Source organism: Ascaphus truei, chromosome 10 (genome assembly GCF_040206685.1).
Source record: "Ascaphus truei isolate aAscTru1 chromosome 10, aAscTru1.hap1, whole genome shotgun sequence".
NCBI lineage: Eukaryota > Metazoa > Chordata > Amphibia > Anura > Ascaphidae > Ascaphus > Ascaphus truei.
Window position 1 is genome coordinate 39,855,048 of NC_134492.1, and position 22,988 is coordinate 39,878,035.

At 40.9% G+C, this 22,988-nt stretch overlaps 1 protein-coding gene across 9 annotated transcripts in view; it reads right to left on the bottom strand.

Moving 5' to 3' along the window:
* Nucleotides 1-22,988, bottom strand: part of DNM3 (dynamin 3) — a 292,881-nt gene that overhangs the window by 81,738 nt on the left and 188,155 nt on the right. For 8 of the 9 annotated variants that reach the window (XM_075616718.1, XM_075616717.1, XM_075616721.1 and 5 more), the window contains 3 exons: nucleotides 12,398-12,562; nucleotides 7,532-7,755; nucleotides 6,781-7,020 (listed from right to left, as the gene is read on the bottom strand). In XM_075616718.1, the coding sequence (XP_075472833.1) occupies nucleotides 6,781-7,020; nucleotides 7,532-7,755; nucleotides 12,398-12,562 (629 nt within the window). The remainder of the gene's footprint in view (nucleotides 1-6,780; nucleotides 7,021-7,531; nucleotides 7,756-12,397; nucleotides 12,563-22,988) is intronic. The other variant, XM_075616726.1, reaches the window with a different exon arrangement.

Here is a 22,988-nt window from a genome sequence, read left to right on the forward strand (position 1 = left end):
TAGCAATGTGGCACACAAATTCAGACTATTACCGATGGGTGGAGATAGAAAGGGACCTTTAAGGGAACATAGCGCTGTCAGCGAGACTATGGATCACCAAAGAACAATATAATAACCCCCGCCCCCCCCCCCCGCCCTGCCATACAATACAACACTCACTAAAGATACGGAGATCGTCCACGACCAAACATACCCTAGTGTCATCTCCTTCCAAATTGATTCCTTTAAATCGGAAACCTGAACTTCCAACCTGGAAGGGGAAAAAATAGCTTTAAGCAATGGGAAAACAAAAAGTATAAGAGCTATTAAAGACGTTTTGTTAAAAGGGAAAATGATGGCATTTGCGGAAGTGGCTGATATTTATCCTAATGCTTCTCAAGAACTCTACAAAAACCGACAGATTTGACACTTCAGAAACCAAACCACACACGACTCAATTCCCAGAATGTACGGGATTTGAAAACCTACAGTGTGTAGACTAAAAAATTACCAAAAGGGCATCATATCCACCCTATATAATGAATTAGTGACAGACAAAGAACTACAGAGTTTCAACTATATGGAAGGATGGCAACGGGACCTACAAATCAAAGTCTCTAGGGTGGATTGGGAGGACTTATGGGAGGGGGTAGCAAGAACGTCAATATGCACTAAGCTAAAGAGAACGCATATAAAGTACTATATAGATGGTACTTGTCCCCCAAAAAGATCAGCAAGATCTACCATGGACATTCAGACTTGTGCTGGAGGGATTTCGGGCAAACTGGAAATATGGTCAATATTTGGTGAACGTCCCCTAAAATAGTCCGGGTATGGGCCAAGATTAGAGACTGGCTAGCGAAAATTCTCAATACAAAGATAAATATGGAACTACTAACCTTCCTACTAGGTAAAGCAATAGAAACTCTCACCCCACACCAACGAAAATTTAGCTCACATATCCTCACAGCAACCAGGTGCGCATTAGCGGCAGCCTGGAAAAAATGTAGAGGCTCCATCCATTAACACTATAACACAGAGGATTAATGAAGTCATGTCCATGGAAAGAATGACAGCCTTTTTAAGGCACACGACTAAAACCAACTACAAAGTATGAGAACCTTGGCTTTATCATTGACAACCCAAAAGTAAACCCCAAGAGCAAATAGGGTCTCCAAGAAGGAAAAGCGTTGACTAGAGTATCCAGATAAGCCAGAAGACAGTGTAAAAACTCACCCCCCCAAACCCCCTCCCCCAAAAAAAGTTGGAGCAAAGGAAGAATAATTAGAGAGGTGATAGCAAGGTGCCCCCCCCCCTCCATCCCACACCTCCCAATGGTATGTATTGTTTCAAATGTTAAAATATTATTTTCCCAATGTCTTTCTTTGTTCAGTATCCCAGGCATGGAAAATGTAAATAAAATATTTGTGTTAAAAGAAAAAAGGATAAAAATAAAAAGATAACGACATTATCCCGCCGCAGGGATTATAGGTCAGGCAGTGGGTGTTACCTACAGCTGGCTAGAATTACCTCAATTGCCGTTTTCCTTCTGCTTCATGAAACGCAGGCAGTTAACTGTTTAGTTGCCAAAGAGGCCGGCCACACCTCTCTGACAGTGAAGGGTTTAAAAGGAAATGCTAGGGGGAGCTAAATGAAATGCAAAGGTCTCTTGAGTTTTATAGCAACGCAAATTGTTTCCTGTTTAATGATGAATGGTGGTTTGTCCCAGCTTCAGCATTCCAACAAGAGGGTCCCAGCGGTGGAAATGTGAGGGAGAAAGAGGAGGGGGAGAATAACTCTATTTTGAAAGTGCAAAGGAATGACAAAGAGGCCAGGAAAGAAAATGTTCCTATTGGAGAGACATACAATACTTCAATAGGAACTACGACACTGAGAGCTGAGTTCGAAAATAATTTACTGGCAGTACCACAACGAGAGAATGGAATATGAGATTTTATAGATAGTCCTCCTCTAATCTCTATTCTCATTTATAGAGGTCCCAAGGTACCTGTACAAATCGGTCTTGCTGTCCCTTCACCATTTCTAATTGCATAGCACATTCTAGACTAGGGGTGCCAAATGGCTTCATCCAATTGAAAACTTTTACACAGAGACATTACTCATCTAGATTTTCTATTAAAATTGTGGAGTCTTAAAATAATTATTGGAAGCTCTCTGGGGCAGGGATTCCATTTCCTATTTTATATTTGTTGCACTTATTGTATTATAACCTGGAGAGATTAAACCGGTTTGTCTAATCAGAAGGGATAACGAATAGGTTCAGTATAACATTCCAATGTTGTTCCAAGCTTCATTCATACCGCTTCGGTGAAGTTTGTTAATAACAGTGACAAGTGTAGGAACAAATAGATCCTACATTCTGTTATTGTTAATTTCTAAAACCTGCCAGAACGTTACATTCCAAATTAAAATATAAAACCAAAACACCATTCTCTAGATGTTTCTCATCATATCTTTTTAATTATTTTATGGTTTTAAGTCTCCTAATTGATTTTATACTTATTTTAAGTATTTTGTACGTGGTATTATAGTATTTTAGCACTTTCCTGCTTACTTTGAGTTTTCCCCCATAATTTGGTTAAAAAAAAAAATCCAAAAACAGATGGTTTGGCAGAACCAGTACCAAAACACAAAAAAATGTTCGGACCAAAATGGTGTCCAAAACAAAAACATGCTGTGCTGGAAAAAGGGCTACTGGACTGCTAAAATAAAGGTTAAGCTCAATCCCTGGCCCCTGCTGGGCTTCTCTAGAGGCTCATCTGGCCATCAGACCCCTGGCTACCTATCATTAAATGCACGGTAGCCCCTTGCATGCTATGTAAAACGATGTGCTTTTTCCTGTGTGTGAAACAATAAAGCATAGCCAATGCCTCTGGGCATAAAGGGCTGAGAAACCCTTTGCACAATCTGCATGTCCAGAGAAAATGAGTGTTGCTGGTTCTGGAGGGGGAGGAGAGGGGCAATGGACAAAGGAAATGGTGTCAGAGGGTGGAGCTCGGGCCAGGGAGGGGCATCCACCTGAAAACCGGAGCCATTTGCTGCCTCCCCAGCTAGAGTGGCGCCAGCCCAGCGGGAGATATCCTGTCGGCTGGGGAAGCCATTGCCGAGTCCCCCTGGAAGGCACTGAGCTCATTGGTCAGTTTGAATTTCCATCCACAGAGCCCTTTAACTCTGAAAATCTGCCGCCAGCCCTGATTGGTCCATGGAGGCAAGCCCTCGCTTCCTGATTGGTCCAGGAGTTGAATCTGCGCTCTAATTGCTCGCCAGACCCTCTACCATGCTTTCCTATGGCAGAGGGAAAGATAGAAAAAGGGGACCTGATCAGCGCTCCACAGCTCACTTGAATCGTGTCGTGCAGGTGATCCAAATCATGACTGAAATGTCGACATCTCAATAAATCGTCACCTTTCTTACACAAAAGTCCTCTGGCGTGCGGGCTCTTTACTTTATCTCTTCAACATAGAAACACAAAATGTTTTTAGAGCCAAAACCAAAACCGGTGTGAAAGTGCCCACCCATAGTTTTTGGTAACTATGATGTTACAGTATTTGATCCATTAAGGCAGGGGTGCACAAAGTGGGGGGCGCAAGATTTTCTGGGGAGGGGGGGGCGCGGCTGTTACAGAGGCCCCGCGCTTCCACAAAGGCATTTCAAATAAATGCCGGGGATCGTGCGAGGCCTCTGTAACTTCTTAACTTACCTTGGTTCCTGCAACGCATCTCAATGGCAACCTGCGTCAAATGATGCTGTGGGGTCATGTAATGTCACGTTGCCATGGCAATGTGACGTCACATGACCCCGCTACGTCATTTGACGCCGGAGCCGTGCAGATGGGGGTGCGAGCCGGAGGGGTGAGGAGAAAGGGGGGCGCATGAAGGTATGTTTGCGTCCCCCTGTATTAAGGGTCAGAAAAAGATTGAATATGATTTCTAAAAAGGTTTGTGAACTAATATAACTTCTCTAATCAGGTAATGATTATGTTATTGATCCTACTGTGAATTATGACATAATTCTTGAAAAGCACAAACGACTATATTTACTAAATTTTGCTAAGCCATAAGACACCTTACAGACTTTTGACTTGCGTGAATTGTAAGGTGTCTTATCGCTCAGTGAATATGGGCCTTACTGCCCTGTCTGAATTATTTTTTTAACCAGGAGTAATCTGCAATTGCTTAACTTCTTAAAATAAAATGGGTATTGATAACAAACAAAGTAGGATAACAAAGACCAAAATGCAAAAAGAGGAAAGGGTCACATTTTTGTTTGTGGATAAGTGCCTAACTAGACGGACTGTTCTTAATTCAAGGAAGTCACAATGAGACAAACCCAGCCTAATCTGCAAGTTTGTAGATGGAACAATTTTCAGCTTGATACTAGGTTTCCGGTTGCCAAAGAAGCACAATCAAGTACAGTAAACTGCAATGATAGGAATGGGATGATATGGCAAGGCTAAGAGGGGCAGCAATGTGTAGAAATAGTTCTCCAAGCTACAGCAAAAACAAAATATTTTCCAATTTTGATTTTTTTCATCCAAAGTGGTGAAATAGGGCCTGTCTCCAGTAAAAGAATCCTATGGAGTAATAGAGTAACATAAGTAGAACATTGAGATTTGTTGAGTCTGACTAAAACCACACAATAAGTACCATTACTAAGAGATAAACTTTAAAAAAAGAAGATATTGAGGGGCAGGTTTTGCAAAGCTCTGGGTTTTCTTTTCAGTTTATTAAGGCAACTGACAGAAGGCAATATAAACAGTTACATGCCTTAACCTTCCAGAAGTAGAATATCACATATCACTATCAAATATTGACATTCAAAAATAAGTTCCTTGCAACTATCCTGATGCCTAGCCCGACTTCCTAGCACTCTGTCCTACTCCCAGCCCAAAGAAATGCAGAAAGATAGAGGGTCTGTCCTAAACCAGAGATGGTGAACCATCAGCACACGTGCCACCTGTGGCATGCCAAGGGAAATAGTTTGGCACGCTGTGGTCTCCCTGCTTCTCCGCGTGTCTCTCTCAACAGAGCCAGCTTGGTCAATGACGTAGGATGCCCTAATATGGATATGCCCATATTAGGGCATCTTATGTCACTGACCAGCTGGCTTTCTGTTGGGGAGACACGCGGAGAGCCAGTGAGGAGAGAGAGAGAGGTAGGCTGGGCCCAGTGTCGGCATCCGTAAAGGCACCAGAGGCCTGCGACCACCACCAAGGTAGATGTATGTATTATTATTTGTATTTTAGGGGGGTTTATAGGGGGGGGGGGGTATTGTGTGTAATGCGGTGGGAGGGTAATAGGGGTATTATATTGTTTGGTATTATATTGTGTATATTGTGGGGGGTATAATTGTGGGGGGTATTATATTGTGAGGGGGATATTATATTGTATGTATTGTGGGAGGGAATCTTATATTTGGTGTATTGTGGGGGGTGGTTGTGATGGCCATTGGGGGTTTTATAGTGGGTGTGGTATTATATTATGGGTGGGTAACAGGGTGGATTCCCTTGTCATGTTATGAAGCATGAAAAACTGTGTGCAGAGCCTGATACAGAACTGAGGCGTTTCATTCTAGTGCAGACTGCCTTAATTAGTCTCCTCAGATGCTTCATTAGGCTTTTAAAAAGCCTGTAGTACAGACTGCAATGTCTCTCTGGCCACGAAGGGACTGAACCCTGGACCGCTGAGGAGAGAAACCCTGCACAAGTACTTACAGAACCCTAAGCAAGCTGACCTCCATTATGTTGGCTAGCTTTGTTGTTGGAAAGCGATCTAGCCTCCCAACACATAGTGTGCATGGAGAGGTGTAGTGAGTGCTCCTAACAGGAGTTGGGCTGTTTGTTTTATTTTCCTGTTAACCCTGTTTTTGCTGGTAAGAAGTACCGGAAGTAATCTCATGGGGGAAAAGTTAGGCGTGCACTGCCTCAAAAACGATGGAGGCTGGATCGCTCAAAGTAAAAAGGTATTTATTAAATCATTAGCAACATACTAAAAAACAAATAACAGTGGAGAAACCTCCAACGCGTTTCACACAAAAACGTGCGCTTTGTCGTACTTCCACTACTCATTTCTGATCACAAGCTGGGAGCACGCCAACATCGGACACACGGATCACAAGGTCGTGAGTACAAACTTTTATGATATTCTACTTGACATTCAAGGATTCATTAACAATGTTTTCAGTCTAGCTCCAGGAGACATTACCTTTAAGTCATGAGGAGGTCTGTGTTTTCCACAGTTGTGGCTTCACAGACATTCCCTCTGGGTACTATCATAAGGCTGTGTATGACCACATTTATGTGGCCAGACCTATCAATCCTTTATGCCAAATAACTGTTATATGATCCACCTATAGATTTCAAACTGTGGACCTGAGTTGTACACTCTGAGCACTGATATTGGAACTGTTCTTTTTTTCTCTATTTTGCTCGTAATAAGCTGTTTATGTTTTGAAAGTTGTGGCAAATAAAAAGATTAATTTATTGTCTCTTAAAACATTTCCTGATCTAAAAACCTCTGCACACATCTCCTCCTACAGGGGGTAATATATCGTTTATTATGGAAGGGTACTGTGTGTATTGGGGGGGGGGGCGGGGTATTGTCAACCTAATAATTAAACTATCATCACAGATTCAGCAGCAAATTTCCCACTAATTTAGTAAGCAGGAGCCAAATATTATGTTCATTTTATGTATGTAAAATATAATAGGTTTTGGACACTTTGGAGTCTTAGATAATTATTATCAGCATCTTCCATTGCTTTCAATGCAGTCTTTCTTACCTGGGTACACTGGGTGGAGCCCGAGTTGGGCGTGAAGGAATCTGAGGTGGCATCATAAAGGGATCATTGTTGCTGATAAAAGGAGGTAAATGCCCCGGACGGGAGGGTATTGGAGGAGCCCCAACATATTGGAGGCATGGAGGAGGGATGGCAGGAGCAGGGCCACGGCCAGCAGGTGGTCTTGTTGGGGTAGCCTGCAAAGTTGGTCTCTTCTGATTTGTCGGACTTGCAGGTGGAGACCTGTGGTAACAAGGAGTCACAAAAACGGCTACAATGACAAAAGTGCCTTGTTTAACTATTGAGTTTCAGTAGCCATATAGCATTTAAAAAATCTTAAAACTCCACTGTGTTCTAATTTTGCTCCATCTGATTACACTGGCAATGCAAGAAGCCCACTGTTGATAGCTGAACCAAGTAGCACAGTGGACCCCACCCACCTCGTGGTGGTTTCAAGAATGTATATCTCAAAATCTGTTTCATAATGGAATTGAGACAGCTACTTCATAACTTGCTTTGTAGTTCTATATTAATTCATATAATAAAATAGAAAAAGGGCGTACTCAAAGAGCAGCAGTACTGTAGCTAAGCAAAGGCATGTGTGCCCATTATGAAACTACTTAATTAGCAGAAACAGTTGGTGGAAAACACAGCATTATGTGTAGGGCTTAAGCTGTGGAACAATAGCAATGTGTTGGCCACACAGAGATAGATACCTGTAGAGAAAAAAAAATTAATTCATGGTTTAGTTTACCAGCGTGACTGTATCCAGGAATCATCCACAGGAGGGGGTACTGGGGTGGAGATGGTGGATGTACTGATATCACCAATGATCTGTAGTGCTTCTTTCAAGGCATGGTACATTCTCAACATCTCATCCCGCCTCTGAGCCTGATCAATTGACTCCTCCATCAAGGTGTTTTGGTCCTGAGAAGAGTAGAGATGAGCTAGGAGCTCCGAGTTGATGAACTCTTTTACCTGCAATACAAGCCAGACAAGAGCATGCATTAATGTACTCTTCATGTGTGTTTGTATTTTAAGAAGTTTAACTTACATGATTCATGTACATCATTTTTAAAATTAAATAAAACACACTGCTAGTGGTATTAGTAAAGATATTTCAGCTAGTATCAACATGCAGATATTCTCCAGTGAAAATATGCACTGATTATTGCCAATGTCACTATGATGTAACTAGATATTGTTTATATATATATATATATATATATATATATATATATATATATATATATATATATATATATATATATATATAGCAACTGTAAATATTACTGTATGTTCATTTGCATGTCTTAGACAGGTCTGCAACCCTGTCTTTCCCCATTGTCACCCAGCATACAGTGCTTCCACTGCAGCAAGGGATTCTGTGAAATGACATGCAAATGAGCACTCATATATATTATATATATATATATATATATATATATACACACACACACACACACACACACACACACACACACACACACACACACACACACACACACACACACACACACACACACACACACACACACACACACACACCTAATATTTCACTTTTGAAGCCAATCTTAGCAGACAAGATGCATATGTCCACAGATTTACGAACGTAGACCCATGGCATCAGTAAATATGAATTCCACAAGTTGTTCTACATCCAAAACTGATGAAAGTATATATTTTTTGTTACTTAAATTTTATTGGCTGTTTTGCAGATTTTATTAGGGGGGGGGGGGTACAAAACAGAAACAGAGGAGGGTACATTCAAACATTTGGGGAAGGTCCAAGGGAGGTGAGGGTAAAGCATTTGTACATACACATTAGAGAATGTATCAAATCTAAAATAGTTAATGTCATAGTTTCCAAAATATTTTTTTTAACCAAGTACTGTGATATTCCAGCATGTAGGAACCAAGGTGCCCAGGTTTCTAAAAGTCAAATAGGCAGAGTTTTCCCATATATACAAAATACCAAATGTTGTTATTTACCTGCTGGAGGGAGGAGGGGGAATCAGATTGCTTCCAGTTCCTGGCAACAGTGCATCTGGTGAAATGTAGAATGTTTGTGATAATTTTGGATTCATTTTTTATTTAGATTGTCTATGGGTTTCCCTGGTGTTGTATATAGTGGGTCATGAGGGATATTGACCTGCAAAATACTATTTATTAGGGCAAGCACTGATTTCCATAGTGGTTGAATTTTAGGGCATGGCCAGAATATATGCAATATAGTGCCCATATTGCAACAATCCCGCCAGCACAGTGGAAAGACATTTGGAAGAAAGAAGTGTAACCTGGTGGGGGTAAAGTACTACAGCCATACCCCGCATTAACGTACGCAATGGGACCGGATCATGTAGGTAAAGCGAAAATGTACTTAAAGTGAAGCACTACCTTTTCCCCACTTATCGATGCATGTACTGTACTGCAATCGTCATAACTGATGCATAACTGATGTAAATAACTGCATAACTGATGTAAATAACACATTTGTAACAGGCTCTATAGTCTCCCTACTTGCGCACAGCTTAGATACAGGTAGGGAGCCGGTATTGCTATTCAGGACATGCTGACAGGCGCATGCGTGAGCTGCCGTTTGCCTATTGGGCGATATGTCCTTACTAGCGAGTGTACTTAAAGTGAGTGTCCATAAACCGGGGTATGCCTGTATATATATATTAATTTGTAGACGATTTCTTTCATCACAACACTAGGATGTGTTTTTGGAAGCCACCTCCCATATATCTTGCAATGTGTCTAGATCTAAAATAGCATTGAGATTGTTCTCTAAGGTCGTCATATATTTATCAGAAACTAAATACGTTTTGGTAGGTGTCAGAGTGACATAACGTAGAGGTTACCCCCTCTTTGCTGGATTACTATAAACGCCAGTTTTCAAACGGAGTAGGATCATGAGAACAATCTGATTTATATATAGATTCAAAATAGTGGTGAATTTGGAGAAATTAAAAAAATTCAGAGGATAGATTATTAAAACTGGATTGCAATGAAGCAAAAGAGCGTACCTTCCTATGAATACACATATCATTAACTCTTAAGAGTCCATTCTGGACCAATGGGTTGTTTGTCTATTGCCTAAATAAAAAGGGAGGCATCAGTAAACAGGGGCTGCAAGGGAGAAGGAGAATTGCTTAATTGACACCTGGTTTTGGGAGAGTCCCATAGATTACAAGAGAAAGACATTTTGGATTTTTTATAGTTCTCAGTTGGTCTGGATTTTGTTGAGCCAAAGAATATCTCTAGTTCCAATTGGAGAGCTAAAGTAAACTATTTTAAAGAAACTATTCTGGCTAAACAAGTTGGTGACACAGCAGGCATTTCAAGACCACGTGTTACCTACAACACTGACCACGCTTCTGCCTAAAATCTATCTACTGTCTCAATCACCTCTAATGTGACATTTAATTGTTTATATGCACATGTATTTCACAGCTGAATTTGAAATAAATTTACTGCATTCTCACTCAAATCTGCTTCACCGTTATGGGATTGGACGTCTTTATGCTGCCTCAGGCTTGATACTCTCTGCTCTGTGCTCTGAACAGCGTAGTTTGATTGTGTTTAGGCAGTTTGCAACATATGTCTGCTTTGGGGGGGGGGGGGGGGGGGGAAATCATCAACCTGCTTTTGTGTATTATCTTCACATCTCGTGGTCACTCAACATATTTAATAAAATGTCTGCTGCCCAAGTTAACGTAAATATGAATTTGTATGTCATGTAAGTGCATTTGACCGAAACAGACACTAAAAATATATTCTTCACTGGTGTGAGTCCAATAGTTTTGTTGCAACTGGCTTGATACACAGTGCTGTAAACAAAACGCTGTGCTGAATGTATTGCAATATTGGAAATCCCACTTCTCAGATTCTCTGCTAAAGCAAGATGTCCTATGCCAGAATAACCTCCCTCTAAACTCGTAGAAATACAGAAGAGCTTATTATCGGGGAATCCAGTGTGTCGTGGTATACCAAAAGCAGCCTCTCTTCTGAAGACTGTTTCTCAAGTAGACCACCAGTATTTTAACCCTTTTACTGCCAGGGAGGACACCAAATCCCCTCTGGCAGCAAAAGAGTTAGGTTCAGCGAGGACACCAACAAAGAGAGTATTCTGGAAGTTTTAAAGAAGATTGTGGTTGCAAGAAATGTTGCTTTATTAGAATATCCTTTCAAAGCCCTTCCATGGAAGAGATTGCTGTAGCCTAGTCTGAAAGGGGAAGTACTTGATAAGATACAGTCGGTCTTCTTGGCCGTCTTGTGGGAGCTATCTAAAGGCCTCCGGGAGCAAAGGGAGGAAGTTCAAGGGCTTTTCTGAGCTTTAACATTGCCATGGAAACCTCTTCCTGGGGATCAGCTTCAATCTGGGTCTATTATCCAAAGGGAACCACTGTGGAGAGGCATGAAGCCGGGTAACCAAAATAATAATAATAAGAGAGAATCCCATCACTATCTATAGGTCGCAAAATGGTTAACCACTTCAGTGCCAGAAAAATGGCAAGACATGTATCTTGTGGGGTTAATATGAGCAAATAAAGAAATCACATTCCTGATACTGTAGCTTTCTTTGTAGGAATGTTTATCTAAATAAAGCCATGTCCACCTTCAGGGATCTTTAGTGGTCTGCTAACATGCCAAACTATTTACAACTTAAGGTAACATTTATAGTTCAACATCTCAAGGCTAAGAATTCTGAAATGAGCAGTTATTTTATTAGGTGGCTCTCACAAGGCAGTTCTATTGTGCTTTGGCAGTGATCGTACAAACGGAGGTGTGAGAATTTTTTGCTTAGATTTGTGAAGTTTGACGATTTTTGTATTTTTTTTCCATGAAACATAATTCCAAGCTCTGTCAAAAAACGTTTGACGAGCATTAAAGTCAATGTGCAAGATCACATGGCCCTTTATATAAACTGCCATATTTTGTAGTAAATATCGCTAAATTCTGGTGAAATTATTGCAATTCTGTCAATCTGAAATTTGGTGACATTTAGGAGAAAAAGGGGAAACATTTTCTAATCCAGTTTTGAAAACATTCGCACATCTCTATTTGCAAACCAAAATATTACCATGAAATTATGTGGTTTGTGTGTTTTATGTAAACTTCTGTATTCCTTTGTTCGCTTGCCTCACCATGACAGGTCTCCTGTCAGTTACACCTTACTAATTGTCACTCTGCTATGTCTTCATCTCTTATTTAAGTCCTATATATCACATTGTTTCACAGACCCGTAATTATGTGCTTGTCACTTTTCAGCTAACCACTGATTTCAGTAGGATCTATAGGCTTCTCTTGGTCACAACCCAATTTCCAGAGAAAACGTCTGCCTGCCCTACCAGAAGTCTGTAAAATTCCCCAGAAGTGAAAAGATTAATGCAAGCGACAGTGCCGCTTATTAAAAATTATCTAGCAACTCATTTAAATTTGGTGTCTTGTTGAAAGAAACATACTCAAAATGATTCACTCTCTGTAAATGTAAAGGTTTTAAGTGACTTCAATTCTACTAGGATCAATAGTATACAGATATCACAGAATCAAAACCGAAAATCCTGTTGCAAGATGATATTAAACTATGAGAGCAATACAGGCTCTCTGTTACCTACACGATTGATCATCATGTACATTAATGTCTTGGGTATCAGATCTCGGATGCTTTTGTTAATGATTGCCATGTAGGAATCGACTAGGTTGCGAATAGTCTCCACTTGTCTTTCCAACTGTGGATCTATTGAAAAGTTATCAGCTGGGGATCCTTCCTCTCCATCTGCCTGAGAAGAGAAATGAATCATGTTATTCCTTTGCCAAGTTATCTATGTGGGTATTAAAGACACCTCTCAGGACGTTTATCTTTGTGGGTTTTCAGTTTGAGAAAGCAAGTACACAATATCATAAAGTCTGACCTATTTAAATAAAAGTTCAGGTATGTAGAGTATGGTAAAAAAAAAAGAAGAAAATGTTGCTTCGTATAATGATACAGAATACTTCCTCGCCATTCATTTTGTGCTGCCGCTATCTAGAAAAAACATCATTTAAATTAGATGCAACACACATTTGCCAGGTCTCCCATGCTGATACATTGTTGCCTCACCCAAAATGATCAGTAAGCATAGGATTAATTCTCCACAACACCTTCTCTAGTGTTGTACTCAAATATTTTAATGGTTGTTTCACAATTTAAGATATGCTTAAAAGCTTTGCATACGTATGGCCAAGAAGCCCAAGTATGAAAAGAATAACAACACATTGCATAGTGCTTTTGAGAGGGTCTAGAGCCAACTTGTACCTATCTGAAAGTTAGAATTAGGATGATGTCATCAGTCATAATGGTCTATTCATTAAACTGCGAGAATGGACTTTGTGAGCGTTAAAGGGTGACATCACTCGGAAAGAGATCTTGGCATATTTATTAAACACTTCTTGAATGTCTCAACTGCGTGATAAGGTAGGGATTTGGTTTGGGCTCTTCAAATTCATGAAATATGCATATCGAGTATGTAAATGAGTAAATCGCGCAAAATGAATTATTCACAAGATATTCAATAACCTGAGAGATAAGAGTTGATGGCTAAAATCTGACATTTTTCTCGCCTACAGTACCTTAGATTGATAGTTTGCCAATGTATATAATGGGAGAATATTGCACATAAGGGGATTAACGGTGCAGTTTTACATATGAACATTTTGAACAAATGTCTGAGATATTGTATATGTAATAGGTTTAAAGTTGGGTGACTGATGACTTTGTAAACACTCATTTGGGACCAAAAAAGTCCATGACATAGTTACTAGGTTTGGAGGTCTAGTAGCTACTTCATGGACTTTTTGTTAGTTTGCTAGGGGACCTGGGATCAGCACGCCGCCTGAACACTGCGCGCTATCTGAACGAAAGAAGACACCTCTTTTATTTGCGTCTTCTATGGACAATGATTACATGATCGCGACATACTTGATAGGCTGTTGCACGGGTCACTCAAAAGATGAATTAACTTGTGATACAGTAGCTATGTTTAACCCACCATTAACTTTTTTTAGATATTTTTTTTACCAACATTTACAGGTTAAACTATGAAAAACTAATATCAAAACTACATAAATATTTTAGTTATTTGGAGTATTAACCCTTTCAACATATTACTGTAATCAGTTCAATTTGGCGAGTTTTCACCTTTCAGAGTGACTTGTTACAAATTGTGTTATATGGCATTTCACAATTAATTTTGTCCAGAAAAGTGCACGCAAATTCGTTTTTGTTAGAAGCAATGTTATTGCATGTATAATTCCTTTTGAATAGTGATAATTAATTTGAATACAAATATCACTCTTCCTTTATTATCAGTTGTGCACTGCTGTTATCACAGTTTCATCAATATGCCCAGAACTCTGTTTTTTGGAAATCATACTTGCCAGTATTTTAGAATGCCCAGAAAAAAAAGAAGGTAAAAATAAAGTAAATACTGTATATATGATAAAAAAGAAAAGACATTAGGATAGGGGAAGTGTGATTCCATCTTTAAATGTCACAAATAAGAATCTCCTTAAGTACACAAAATGAAATGCTTTCTTTTCGATCTTAGACGATTTCATTCATAATTACACACCACCTACCATATGCTATGTATGCAATTTATACAGTACCTGGGAATGGACAGCTTTATTAGTTGCAAAGTACATAATCCAGCCTTGTTCTTTAGTTCAACCATTTGTTAAAATCAGGCGCAAACTACTACCACAAAGTTCACTCATAACGTACCTTATACGAACTACTGAAACACAAGCAAACTATTTTGTGTGCTTCTCTTATTGAGTGTATTTTTTTCTGGCTGCACTACAAGCTACCCCTTTGTATAAAACCAGTTATATTGTTTTAATTAAATGTAAACCACTTAGCCAAAGCTTGTCAAATAGATGGTGTGACAGTGGCCAGCAAAGCATCACATAATTCATATGGCGCTGAAGGGGTTCCCTCATTTAGATGGGAAAATGTGTACAGAGACTTGCTCTGTAACGTGTTGTACTGTATGCATCTCCACAACACCATCTGCCTAAATTCATTCACTTCTGAAAACCAGGAAACGTATGCTAAGAAATACAAGCTTATGCTCTGTTTAATGTTAGGTCACAGGTCTAATGTGGGTATTGCTTTATTGTTTCCCAGTTAGAAGTAAATAAAAAGCCAACAAAGTCTCCCATAACAAAAATAAGATTTAAAATAATGTAATAAAATACATTTCGTTTCTCCCCAAACCACTTTTTGTAGACGGCTTATTCCCTTGCGTCCGCCTCCAGAATCAGACTGGAATTCAGTCTCTCTCCACCCCTTGGCTTTCGCTTCCCCCTTCATCACTTATATCCTGTGTGTGCTTATGGAGTTTTCTTTGTTTAAATTACAGGGCTGCAATGAGAGACGTTTGCTGGCTAAGCAGGGAAGGGACACATGTTTAGCATTATCCCCTTCAAGAGAATGTTAAAATAAAAATAGCTATTGGTCTCTGATCTTGGAGAAGTGTGTGTTATAGGGAGGTATAAAAAGGGGGAATTCGGAGCATGAACAGCCTGAAAACGTTTAACCTTTTGTTCGTGGGGGTGAAGGGAAAGGGGACTCTCTTGCTGCCGCTTGCTAAAATCAGGCATACAGCACAAAGGCTGTCTGCCTACTGGCAAAAGTCACAATGTCACAAAACAACACTGCCATCTTACTGTTCAAAGACCTAGATCCACAAAGCTCTGTTAAATCAGGGATTGTAATGTGACATTACCTAAAACAAGAATGTACGTTATGACCCCTGACTTCACTAGGTATCCTCTTAAGCTAAAAAAATATGCTAAATTAACGTCCGCTCTACGTCTCATTAGCATAGGATTAATGTCACATTATTGTAGAATCACGTTGCACCATCTTCCAATAACATGACGTTAAATATGTCTTAGCATTAAGCTGATCCAAGCCCTGAAATAGGTCTTTCGCTGAAGTGGAGAGAAAAATTAGTGGAGAGAGAAAAAACGCTGGTAAATAATGCTACAGTATGTTAGTAAACTCATACTTAACTGTGCTGTTACATCCATCCAGACCCTGCAGAAGCTCTATTTCAGGGTCTGGATGTGAAGAACAGCAAGTTTAGGTATGACCTACTGTAACTAACGTAACTTCAAGTAATTGCATTAACCCTGATAGATTTTGGTGGGAATGGGATGTTAGGGTTACAGTATGCCTCATTTGGGCGTCAGTATCACTAACGGCCGTTATAGTTAGTGCCATGCCCTTACAGGGGACAAAACATGACTTAAAATTATGTTATTGGGCTTTGAGGATACACCAATAGGTCTAAAGTGACTAAGTTAGGTTAATGTAACATAAAGTCACTTAAAGCTTTGTGGATCTGGGTCCAAAAGAATAACAGAAGTAGGGTCTTTATAATTATATAGCATTGGATGCAGCACTATACATTGTGGATTTTACAACAACAGTTTATCTTTGAATGATTAATTACAATCTTATTTTTTATAATTGAATTGGAGATGTAAAGAATTACTGTAGGTCATAAGAAGGTGGCATTGCACCTTTAACAGTCATAAGCCAATCCGGAAGCAAATGCCTTAACCACAAGGCCATTTATTTAGCTACTGAACTGCAGGTCGCCCACATTTCATACTGATTAACTTGATTTAGATATTCAATTTGACTATACATTTAAGGCAAATTATGCTATAATGCTGCAATGCATGTTCTTGATTCTCTTGCACGTGCACTGTTGTGACCAACTCTGGCATCAAATAACTTATACATATGTAAACTAGCACAAAACCTTTATTGAGATACACTAGTCCTCAAAGATAATGATGTGTTTTTGGTTACTAAGAAGCATGGATTATGGATTATGAGCAAGGTGAGTTGCCAAGGATATTTTGAAATAAGCAGGAGGTATGCATGTGATGAGATGACAGAATTATAAAAACACAATATTTTCCACCAGTCTCTATAGTCTTTAAATCAGCAAATGTTACCTAACTTGTCAAGTTGTTAATGAATGTGCACCTCCTTGCATGTTATAGACACATATGCACACTTGCACAAAGGAATAGCTCAAATCCGCAAGATTTTAGACCTTCCGGATTCTTTTTTCCTTTTAATTTTAAGTCACAAATAAGGTTATGTGCTTATAGTGCCAAAGAATACAGAAATGCGTCATTTAATTTGATTTCAAGAAGGCCACCAGAGGGTTGAATGGAGCCCGTTATACTAGCACTGTAGGCCACACAAAATGAAATGCCACATTATTACTTCCATTAAATCACCAGGAAACTATGACAGCTCCCACAAAAGAAACATGATTTGGGGTCATTTTGTTAGAAAAGTTACCAGGTACTGTAGTGGGGTTGAGACAAAGTATAAACTAGCAGTAAATCCTAATAAACGTTTAGGGTCATATTTCGACAATGGTGCTAAGCTATGATGCACCTTATGGCTCATAAAGTACATTAAAGAAAAGCACAATTTAGTCAAAGTGGCACTTAATGTTCCCATGAGCCTTTAAATGTGAAGTTACATCTTGTAACGTATTGGTAATTTATTTCAATAAAAGCATTCAGCCACGTGATAGTTTCCCTGCAACTTTCAACTTCATCCATTTTTTTAAATCAATGTTATACCTTTTTAGACGAACAGCCCAATAATAAATATCACTCAGTTGACATTACACACAACACTTTTGGTAAGTGTAGTTACTGTAGGTCTTCTTGTGTAACCGAGGAAAGAATGTTGTTGCGATTTCAAAGATGCAGTGTTCAGGGCTGAGTAAAGGAAAATGAATCCTGTTAGCCATTTTTAGAAGACTGCCCCACTGATGATATTAGGTTAATATTTCTCCAAATAGAAAACTACTGAAAAACTTCACAACGAGATATGTGATCAGCATGAAAAACAAGAAAAGTTAAGGAAATGTGTGCATTTTTATATTTTTAAACAAAATATGAAAGATGAAATGTTAGGTGTTAATTCTTTCTAAGGACAAAGGGTATCTGTAAAAGCTATATAATAAAGTACAATTTAAGGAGACATTATGTAACTTTCTCAACAGTGAGGAAACTGGAAGGATCCGTGAGTCTCGCTACCCTCAGCGCGCTTCCTGCTTACCTCAGCCCACTATCGGGTGTTGCGCTTCACCCCGCCTCATGCGGGCGTCACCTGGGCCATCTACCAGCCGCCGGTCTACGGGCACGTGCGAGAATTAATACAGACTCCTCTGGTACCGCCTCCGGGTTGTGCCCGCGTGGGGGTGTCATTGGCGTGCCACATACGTGCGGGATTCGCGCTCTACATGCGCAGGTACCGCTTCACCAATCCCTGTCAGTAAACCTTCCCACCCCTGTCTCTTGCACCTCTTCAGCCAATAACAGCAGGCGCTCCTGACACGCCCCCTCTCGCCTTGTCCTAATTGGTCCCAGTATGACTTATATGCTAAGTCAGCCCACTGGTTCATCGGCTGAGCATAAACCTTCCTACGAGCGATGTGTTCACTGCTGTCTTGCCTCCACAGTCTTGTCATGCTTCCTGATCTTTGCTCCTGACATTAGCTATTCCTCCGGACTCCGCTCTTCTGTTCTCCTGACCTCGGCTATCTGCGACGATCCGCACCTCTCCATCTGGACATCAGCAAAGTCCCTCGACGATCCACCACTCTCCAATCCAGACCACGGCTAAGTACCTCCGACGATCTGCTACTCGCCAACACCAACCTCGGCAAGTATTACTGACCATCCAGACCTCTCCTACCCTGCTACCTCGACCAATCTACACTGCAGACGCACCCACGCTGCTGTGGGTTGGTGTAATATCTAATCCCCACCTCGGCATCGCGGTCACGCCTTGTTTGTGGTGAGCTCTCCGTTACAGAAACAAAATGTGTACTTATCAACAAAGTACTATACACCACAGTTCTATTACTATTCTAATATGGCTACCCACATTACAGACCTGTTCACTGATCAATAGAGTCTTCTTTATTGTTATTTACTATTTACCATCTGTAAAGCCTCACAGACTTGTAGAATTAATATCACTGACATCCCCGAAAGGGGTGCATGATAGAAAATCACAGAGCAAATGCCATAACTGTTCTCTTAATCATTTCATTTATCTATTTATTTATTTTTTTTAGTTGTTTTGCAAACATTTCATATTGGTAGTGTGTAAACGTTCTCCTAAAGGACATAATGACAGTTTTGAATAATGCATAAAAAGTCAGAACAGGTGCTTACTGTGTGTTGTGTGAAATGGATGTGTTCCAGTGGTAATGAGTCACAGTTCAAAAATTAGACCTTTGTCCTGCTAAGGTCCGATTTCACATACACTTCAGTGTCAAATATAATAAATTCAGTGTTTTCCTTATAACAGACGTTTCGCCCTTTACAACAGATCTGCTTATAAATCAAAATTCATACACCATTTTTAAATCGCAATATATTTGTGCGAAATGTTGACAATACATGATACAAATTCCATCACCTTATTCTAAATCAAAGTATGCTCATCTAACTCCTCGTGAACTAATGGTTTAACCCCCGCAGCTGCCAGAAATAATGTATGTTGTAGGTGCTCCCTAGGTAAGTAATTAATGTGGAACAACCAGAGAAGGAAGAAACCTAGTATGGGCACTCGTACAACAAGTGGATGAGAGATGAAATAGTTAAAACTGTAAAACTTTATTATCCAAACTTAAAATAAAGGGTATTAAAACGAATATTAAACGCTACGATCCTATAGATATGAACACTTATGTAAATGCTCTGGATCTATAATGTAGTACTGCAACTGAACATCAATATGTATCAGGCAGTGATGAACAAGTGGATGGCAATCAACCACTGTCCAGAGTGAACTGAGGCAAAACTAGTTTTAAGTTTGGATAATAAAGTTTTACAGTTTTAACTATTTCATCTCTCATCCACTTGTTGTATGAGTTCCCATACTAGGTTTATTTCTTCTCTGGTTGTTCTCATCTAACTCCTCCAAAGATCTTTACGTTATATCCACTGCCCATTATTTGAATCTGTGCCTGACAAAGTTGCCTGAAATGTATTTGTTTCTTAATTTGTTGTACACCCAATGTACATAATATTTTTCTGAAACCCTTGTTGCCAAAGATTTCCCCGATCTCCCAGAGCAGGGAGAGAGAGCAAGACAGTTTCCTCTATCCTGATTGGCTGCTGCTGCTTGGTAATGCAGCCAATCAGGGGGAGGTGTCAGGAGCCTGCTGTGTATGGCGAAGCAGAGGATGAAGCAGCATGGGCAGTAGAGAAGTGAGGCTGTGTGTCTCTGCCTTGTGTGCATTTGTTCTGTCGCACGTGTTTGTTCTGTCTTGAGTGTGTTTTCTGTGACTTTCTGCCCCCTCTGACACCGTTTCCCCCTCTGTCTGTCTCTTTCTCCTGTGACAGTCTCTCTATCATATGTTTTCTGTGACCCTGTCCTGTTGTAGGGGTGCCTCAGCAACTGAGCACTGTGGTTAGGGGTGCCCCGAGAGAAAGAAGGTGGAAAACCACTGACTTAGACTAACAGAAAAGCAACAATATGCAGTGGAAAGATGACACATAGGAAGTTGGTAAACTGCAAGTACTGTATGCACGTCATTGTCCATCAAACAGAAAGGACGAGTGATAGTGATGTTAATTAGTGGATGATTACATAGGAGCAAAGAATATGGCAACATATTGGTACAAAGAGATCCCTTTGAAAGGATGCAACAGAAACTGAAAGAAAATAAAGTATTAATTTTGGTACATAGTGATGCTAATAACATAGTTGTAGAAGTACAGAGTGAAACAAAGAGTTCAGTGAGATTGGGTGAAACAAACGGGAGCCATTGATGCCAAGAATGGAGCCCTGGAACAATGTTTGTATTCTATTGACTCTTGAAGAGAATAAATACACTGCAGTTGCCGCTGATACTGCAAGTATAAAACACCACAGGTTTCCAAGTGCACATCTTTGGGGAATAAGGAAGAAGAAAGGTACAAGAGTATTTTCACCCTTTTGCTGGTTACTCTCTCTGTGATTCGAAATGTACAAATCCCTGTTTTTGGCTCTAGATCAGGCCTCGCCAAACTCGGAATAGCTTGGGGGACAATTCTAAAATCCGACAGACTCGGGCCGCACCAGGAAAAAAAAATACAGTCACTATAACCTATGAGTTCTTTTTTCTTGAGCTTTTTATATATTAAAAAGAAAATGTAAGTGTCGCTGGTATCTATCTCCCCCACCCCCTCTCCTCATCAAGAGAAGAGGAAACCAAATCCAGATAAGTGGTCCTTAGAGGGGGGAGGGAGACTGTCCCTCCCTCCTCCTCCCACACTCTCCCCCCCCTCCTCCCACTCTCTCCCCCCCTCCTCCCCCTCTCTTCCCCCCTCCTCTGCCTTACTCTCCCCCAACCCGTCCTGTCTCTCCCCCCACCCTCACAATATATACACACAATACCCCCCACCCACAATACACACACACAAAACCCCACAACACACACACACACACAATACCCCCCATCCTCAATACACGCACACACACGCACATAATACCACCCACAATACACATGCACACAATACCCCCCCAAGAATACTCCCCCACAATACACACACACAATACCCCTCCACAATACACAAATAGGACACACAATACCCCCCAGGAATACACCCCCACAATACACCCACACACAAACACAATACCCCCTCACAATACACACACAATACCCGCTCCCCACAAAATCCCACATATCCTTACCTTGGGGAGCGCCTCCTTTGCCGTGTGAAAAAAGTTGGGCCCAAGTTCTGGTTGGGTGGGGGGGGGGGGAAGAGGAGGCCTGGACCAGTGGGGAGAGAGGAGGCATGGCAGCAAGATACAACTTCCAGCGCTGGGCTGCCGTACCCCCCCCAGCCGCTGGCATAGATGTCCCAGTTCTCTCCCCTAGTTGGAACGCAGGGTGTGTCTGCTGAGCGACCTCATATAGACTGTATGGTGACCCATGCGGGCCGTATGTGGCCTGTGGGCTGGGGTTTGACAACTCTGCTCTAGATATAATACTGCAAATATGTACCATGGTCTTATTCACATAAATTCTTTCTTTAACACATCTAGGATGACTTGCTTGCTATTATTAGAAAAAGGCGCAAGAAATCCTGCTTTTGACTCAACCCTTACAGATGGTGACATGTATTACTAATAAGCAGAAGCAGTCATCACTGACTCCTGAAAAGTCATATGGATAAATGATCTTCCATAGTACTGTCCACTAGATTCATTCTATGGCCCGGGCCATAGAGGGGGGGAGCCGTGCTGCACCGCGCTGACGCTGAGGCTCGCCTGCAGAAGCTGTGCGATTCCATGCACATACAGGCGAGCCAGCGTCCGCGATCGGAGGTGGGGGGAGACTGAGGGAGGCGGGGCTGACGTCGCTGGGCCAATCGCCCGCGACGCACTGACGTCGACGTCACGGCACCGTGACGTTGACGCAGCCCCGCTCTCATTGGAGGTTTTCAGCCGACAGCGCGCTGAAAAACAGCTTGGCGCTCGGCTGAAAACTCCAAAGCCTGAGCACGCCTGCGGACGCTCGCGCAAGCCCCTTCTCTAGGCATCCTCATTGAGGATGCAGGGGCTCAGCGCTGAGCGTCCGCATGCCTCAGCACGGCCTGTCCTTCTATGGACTCGGCCTATAAAAGTGTTTGAGCGAGTTGTAATACTGCTGTAAGGATGACTACTTTAATGTTATTTGCTTGGCTACAAAATAATTTGGGTCGGTAATGATTCTTTAAAACCCTTTACTGTAGAGGGGCCTGCAAAAGGTAAAAAACAAAAAGGTATTCATGACATATGAATGCATCAAGACAAGTTAGAGGGTCGTGTTTACTATGCAGGGCTAACCTTAAGGCACTTCACGGCCTGTTCACTTGAAGGAGTGCACTATAATAAAGTACAACTAAAAAAAATATGACCCTGAAAACGATCTTATCTTGATCTTCTGCCACGCGAAGGTAAGATATTCTGTGATATAGATTTGCAAACATCTTTACTGGCAATCACTGTGCGCATGAAAAATCTAAGATTTCAATTTAAATCTACTCTACATATGATGGGTATTCCCAAAACTCGTTTCTGTAAAACTCTAGCCTCTAGAAATGGTGATAGCAAACACATTAGGGATTTGAATTGTATGG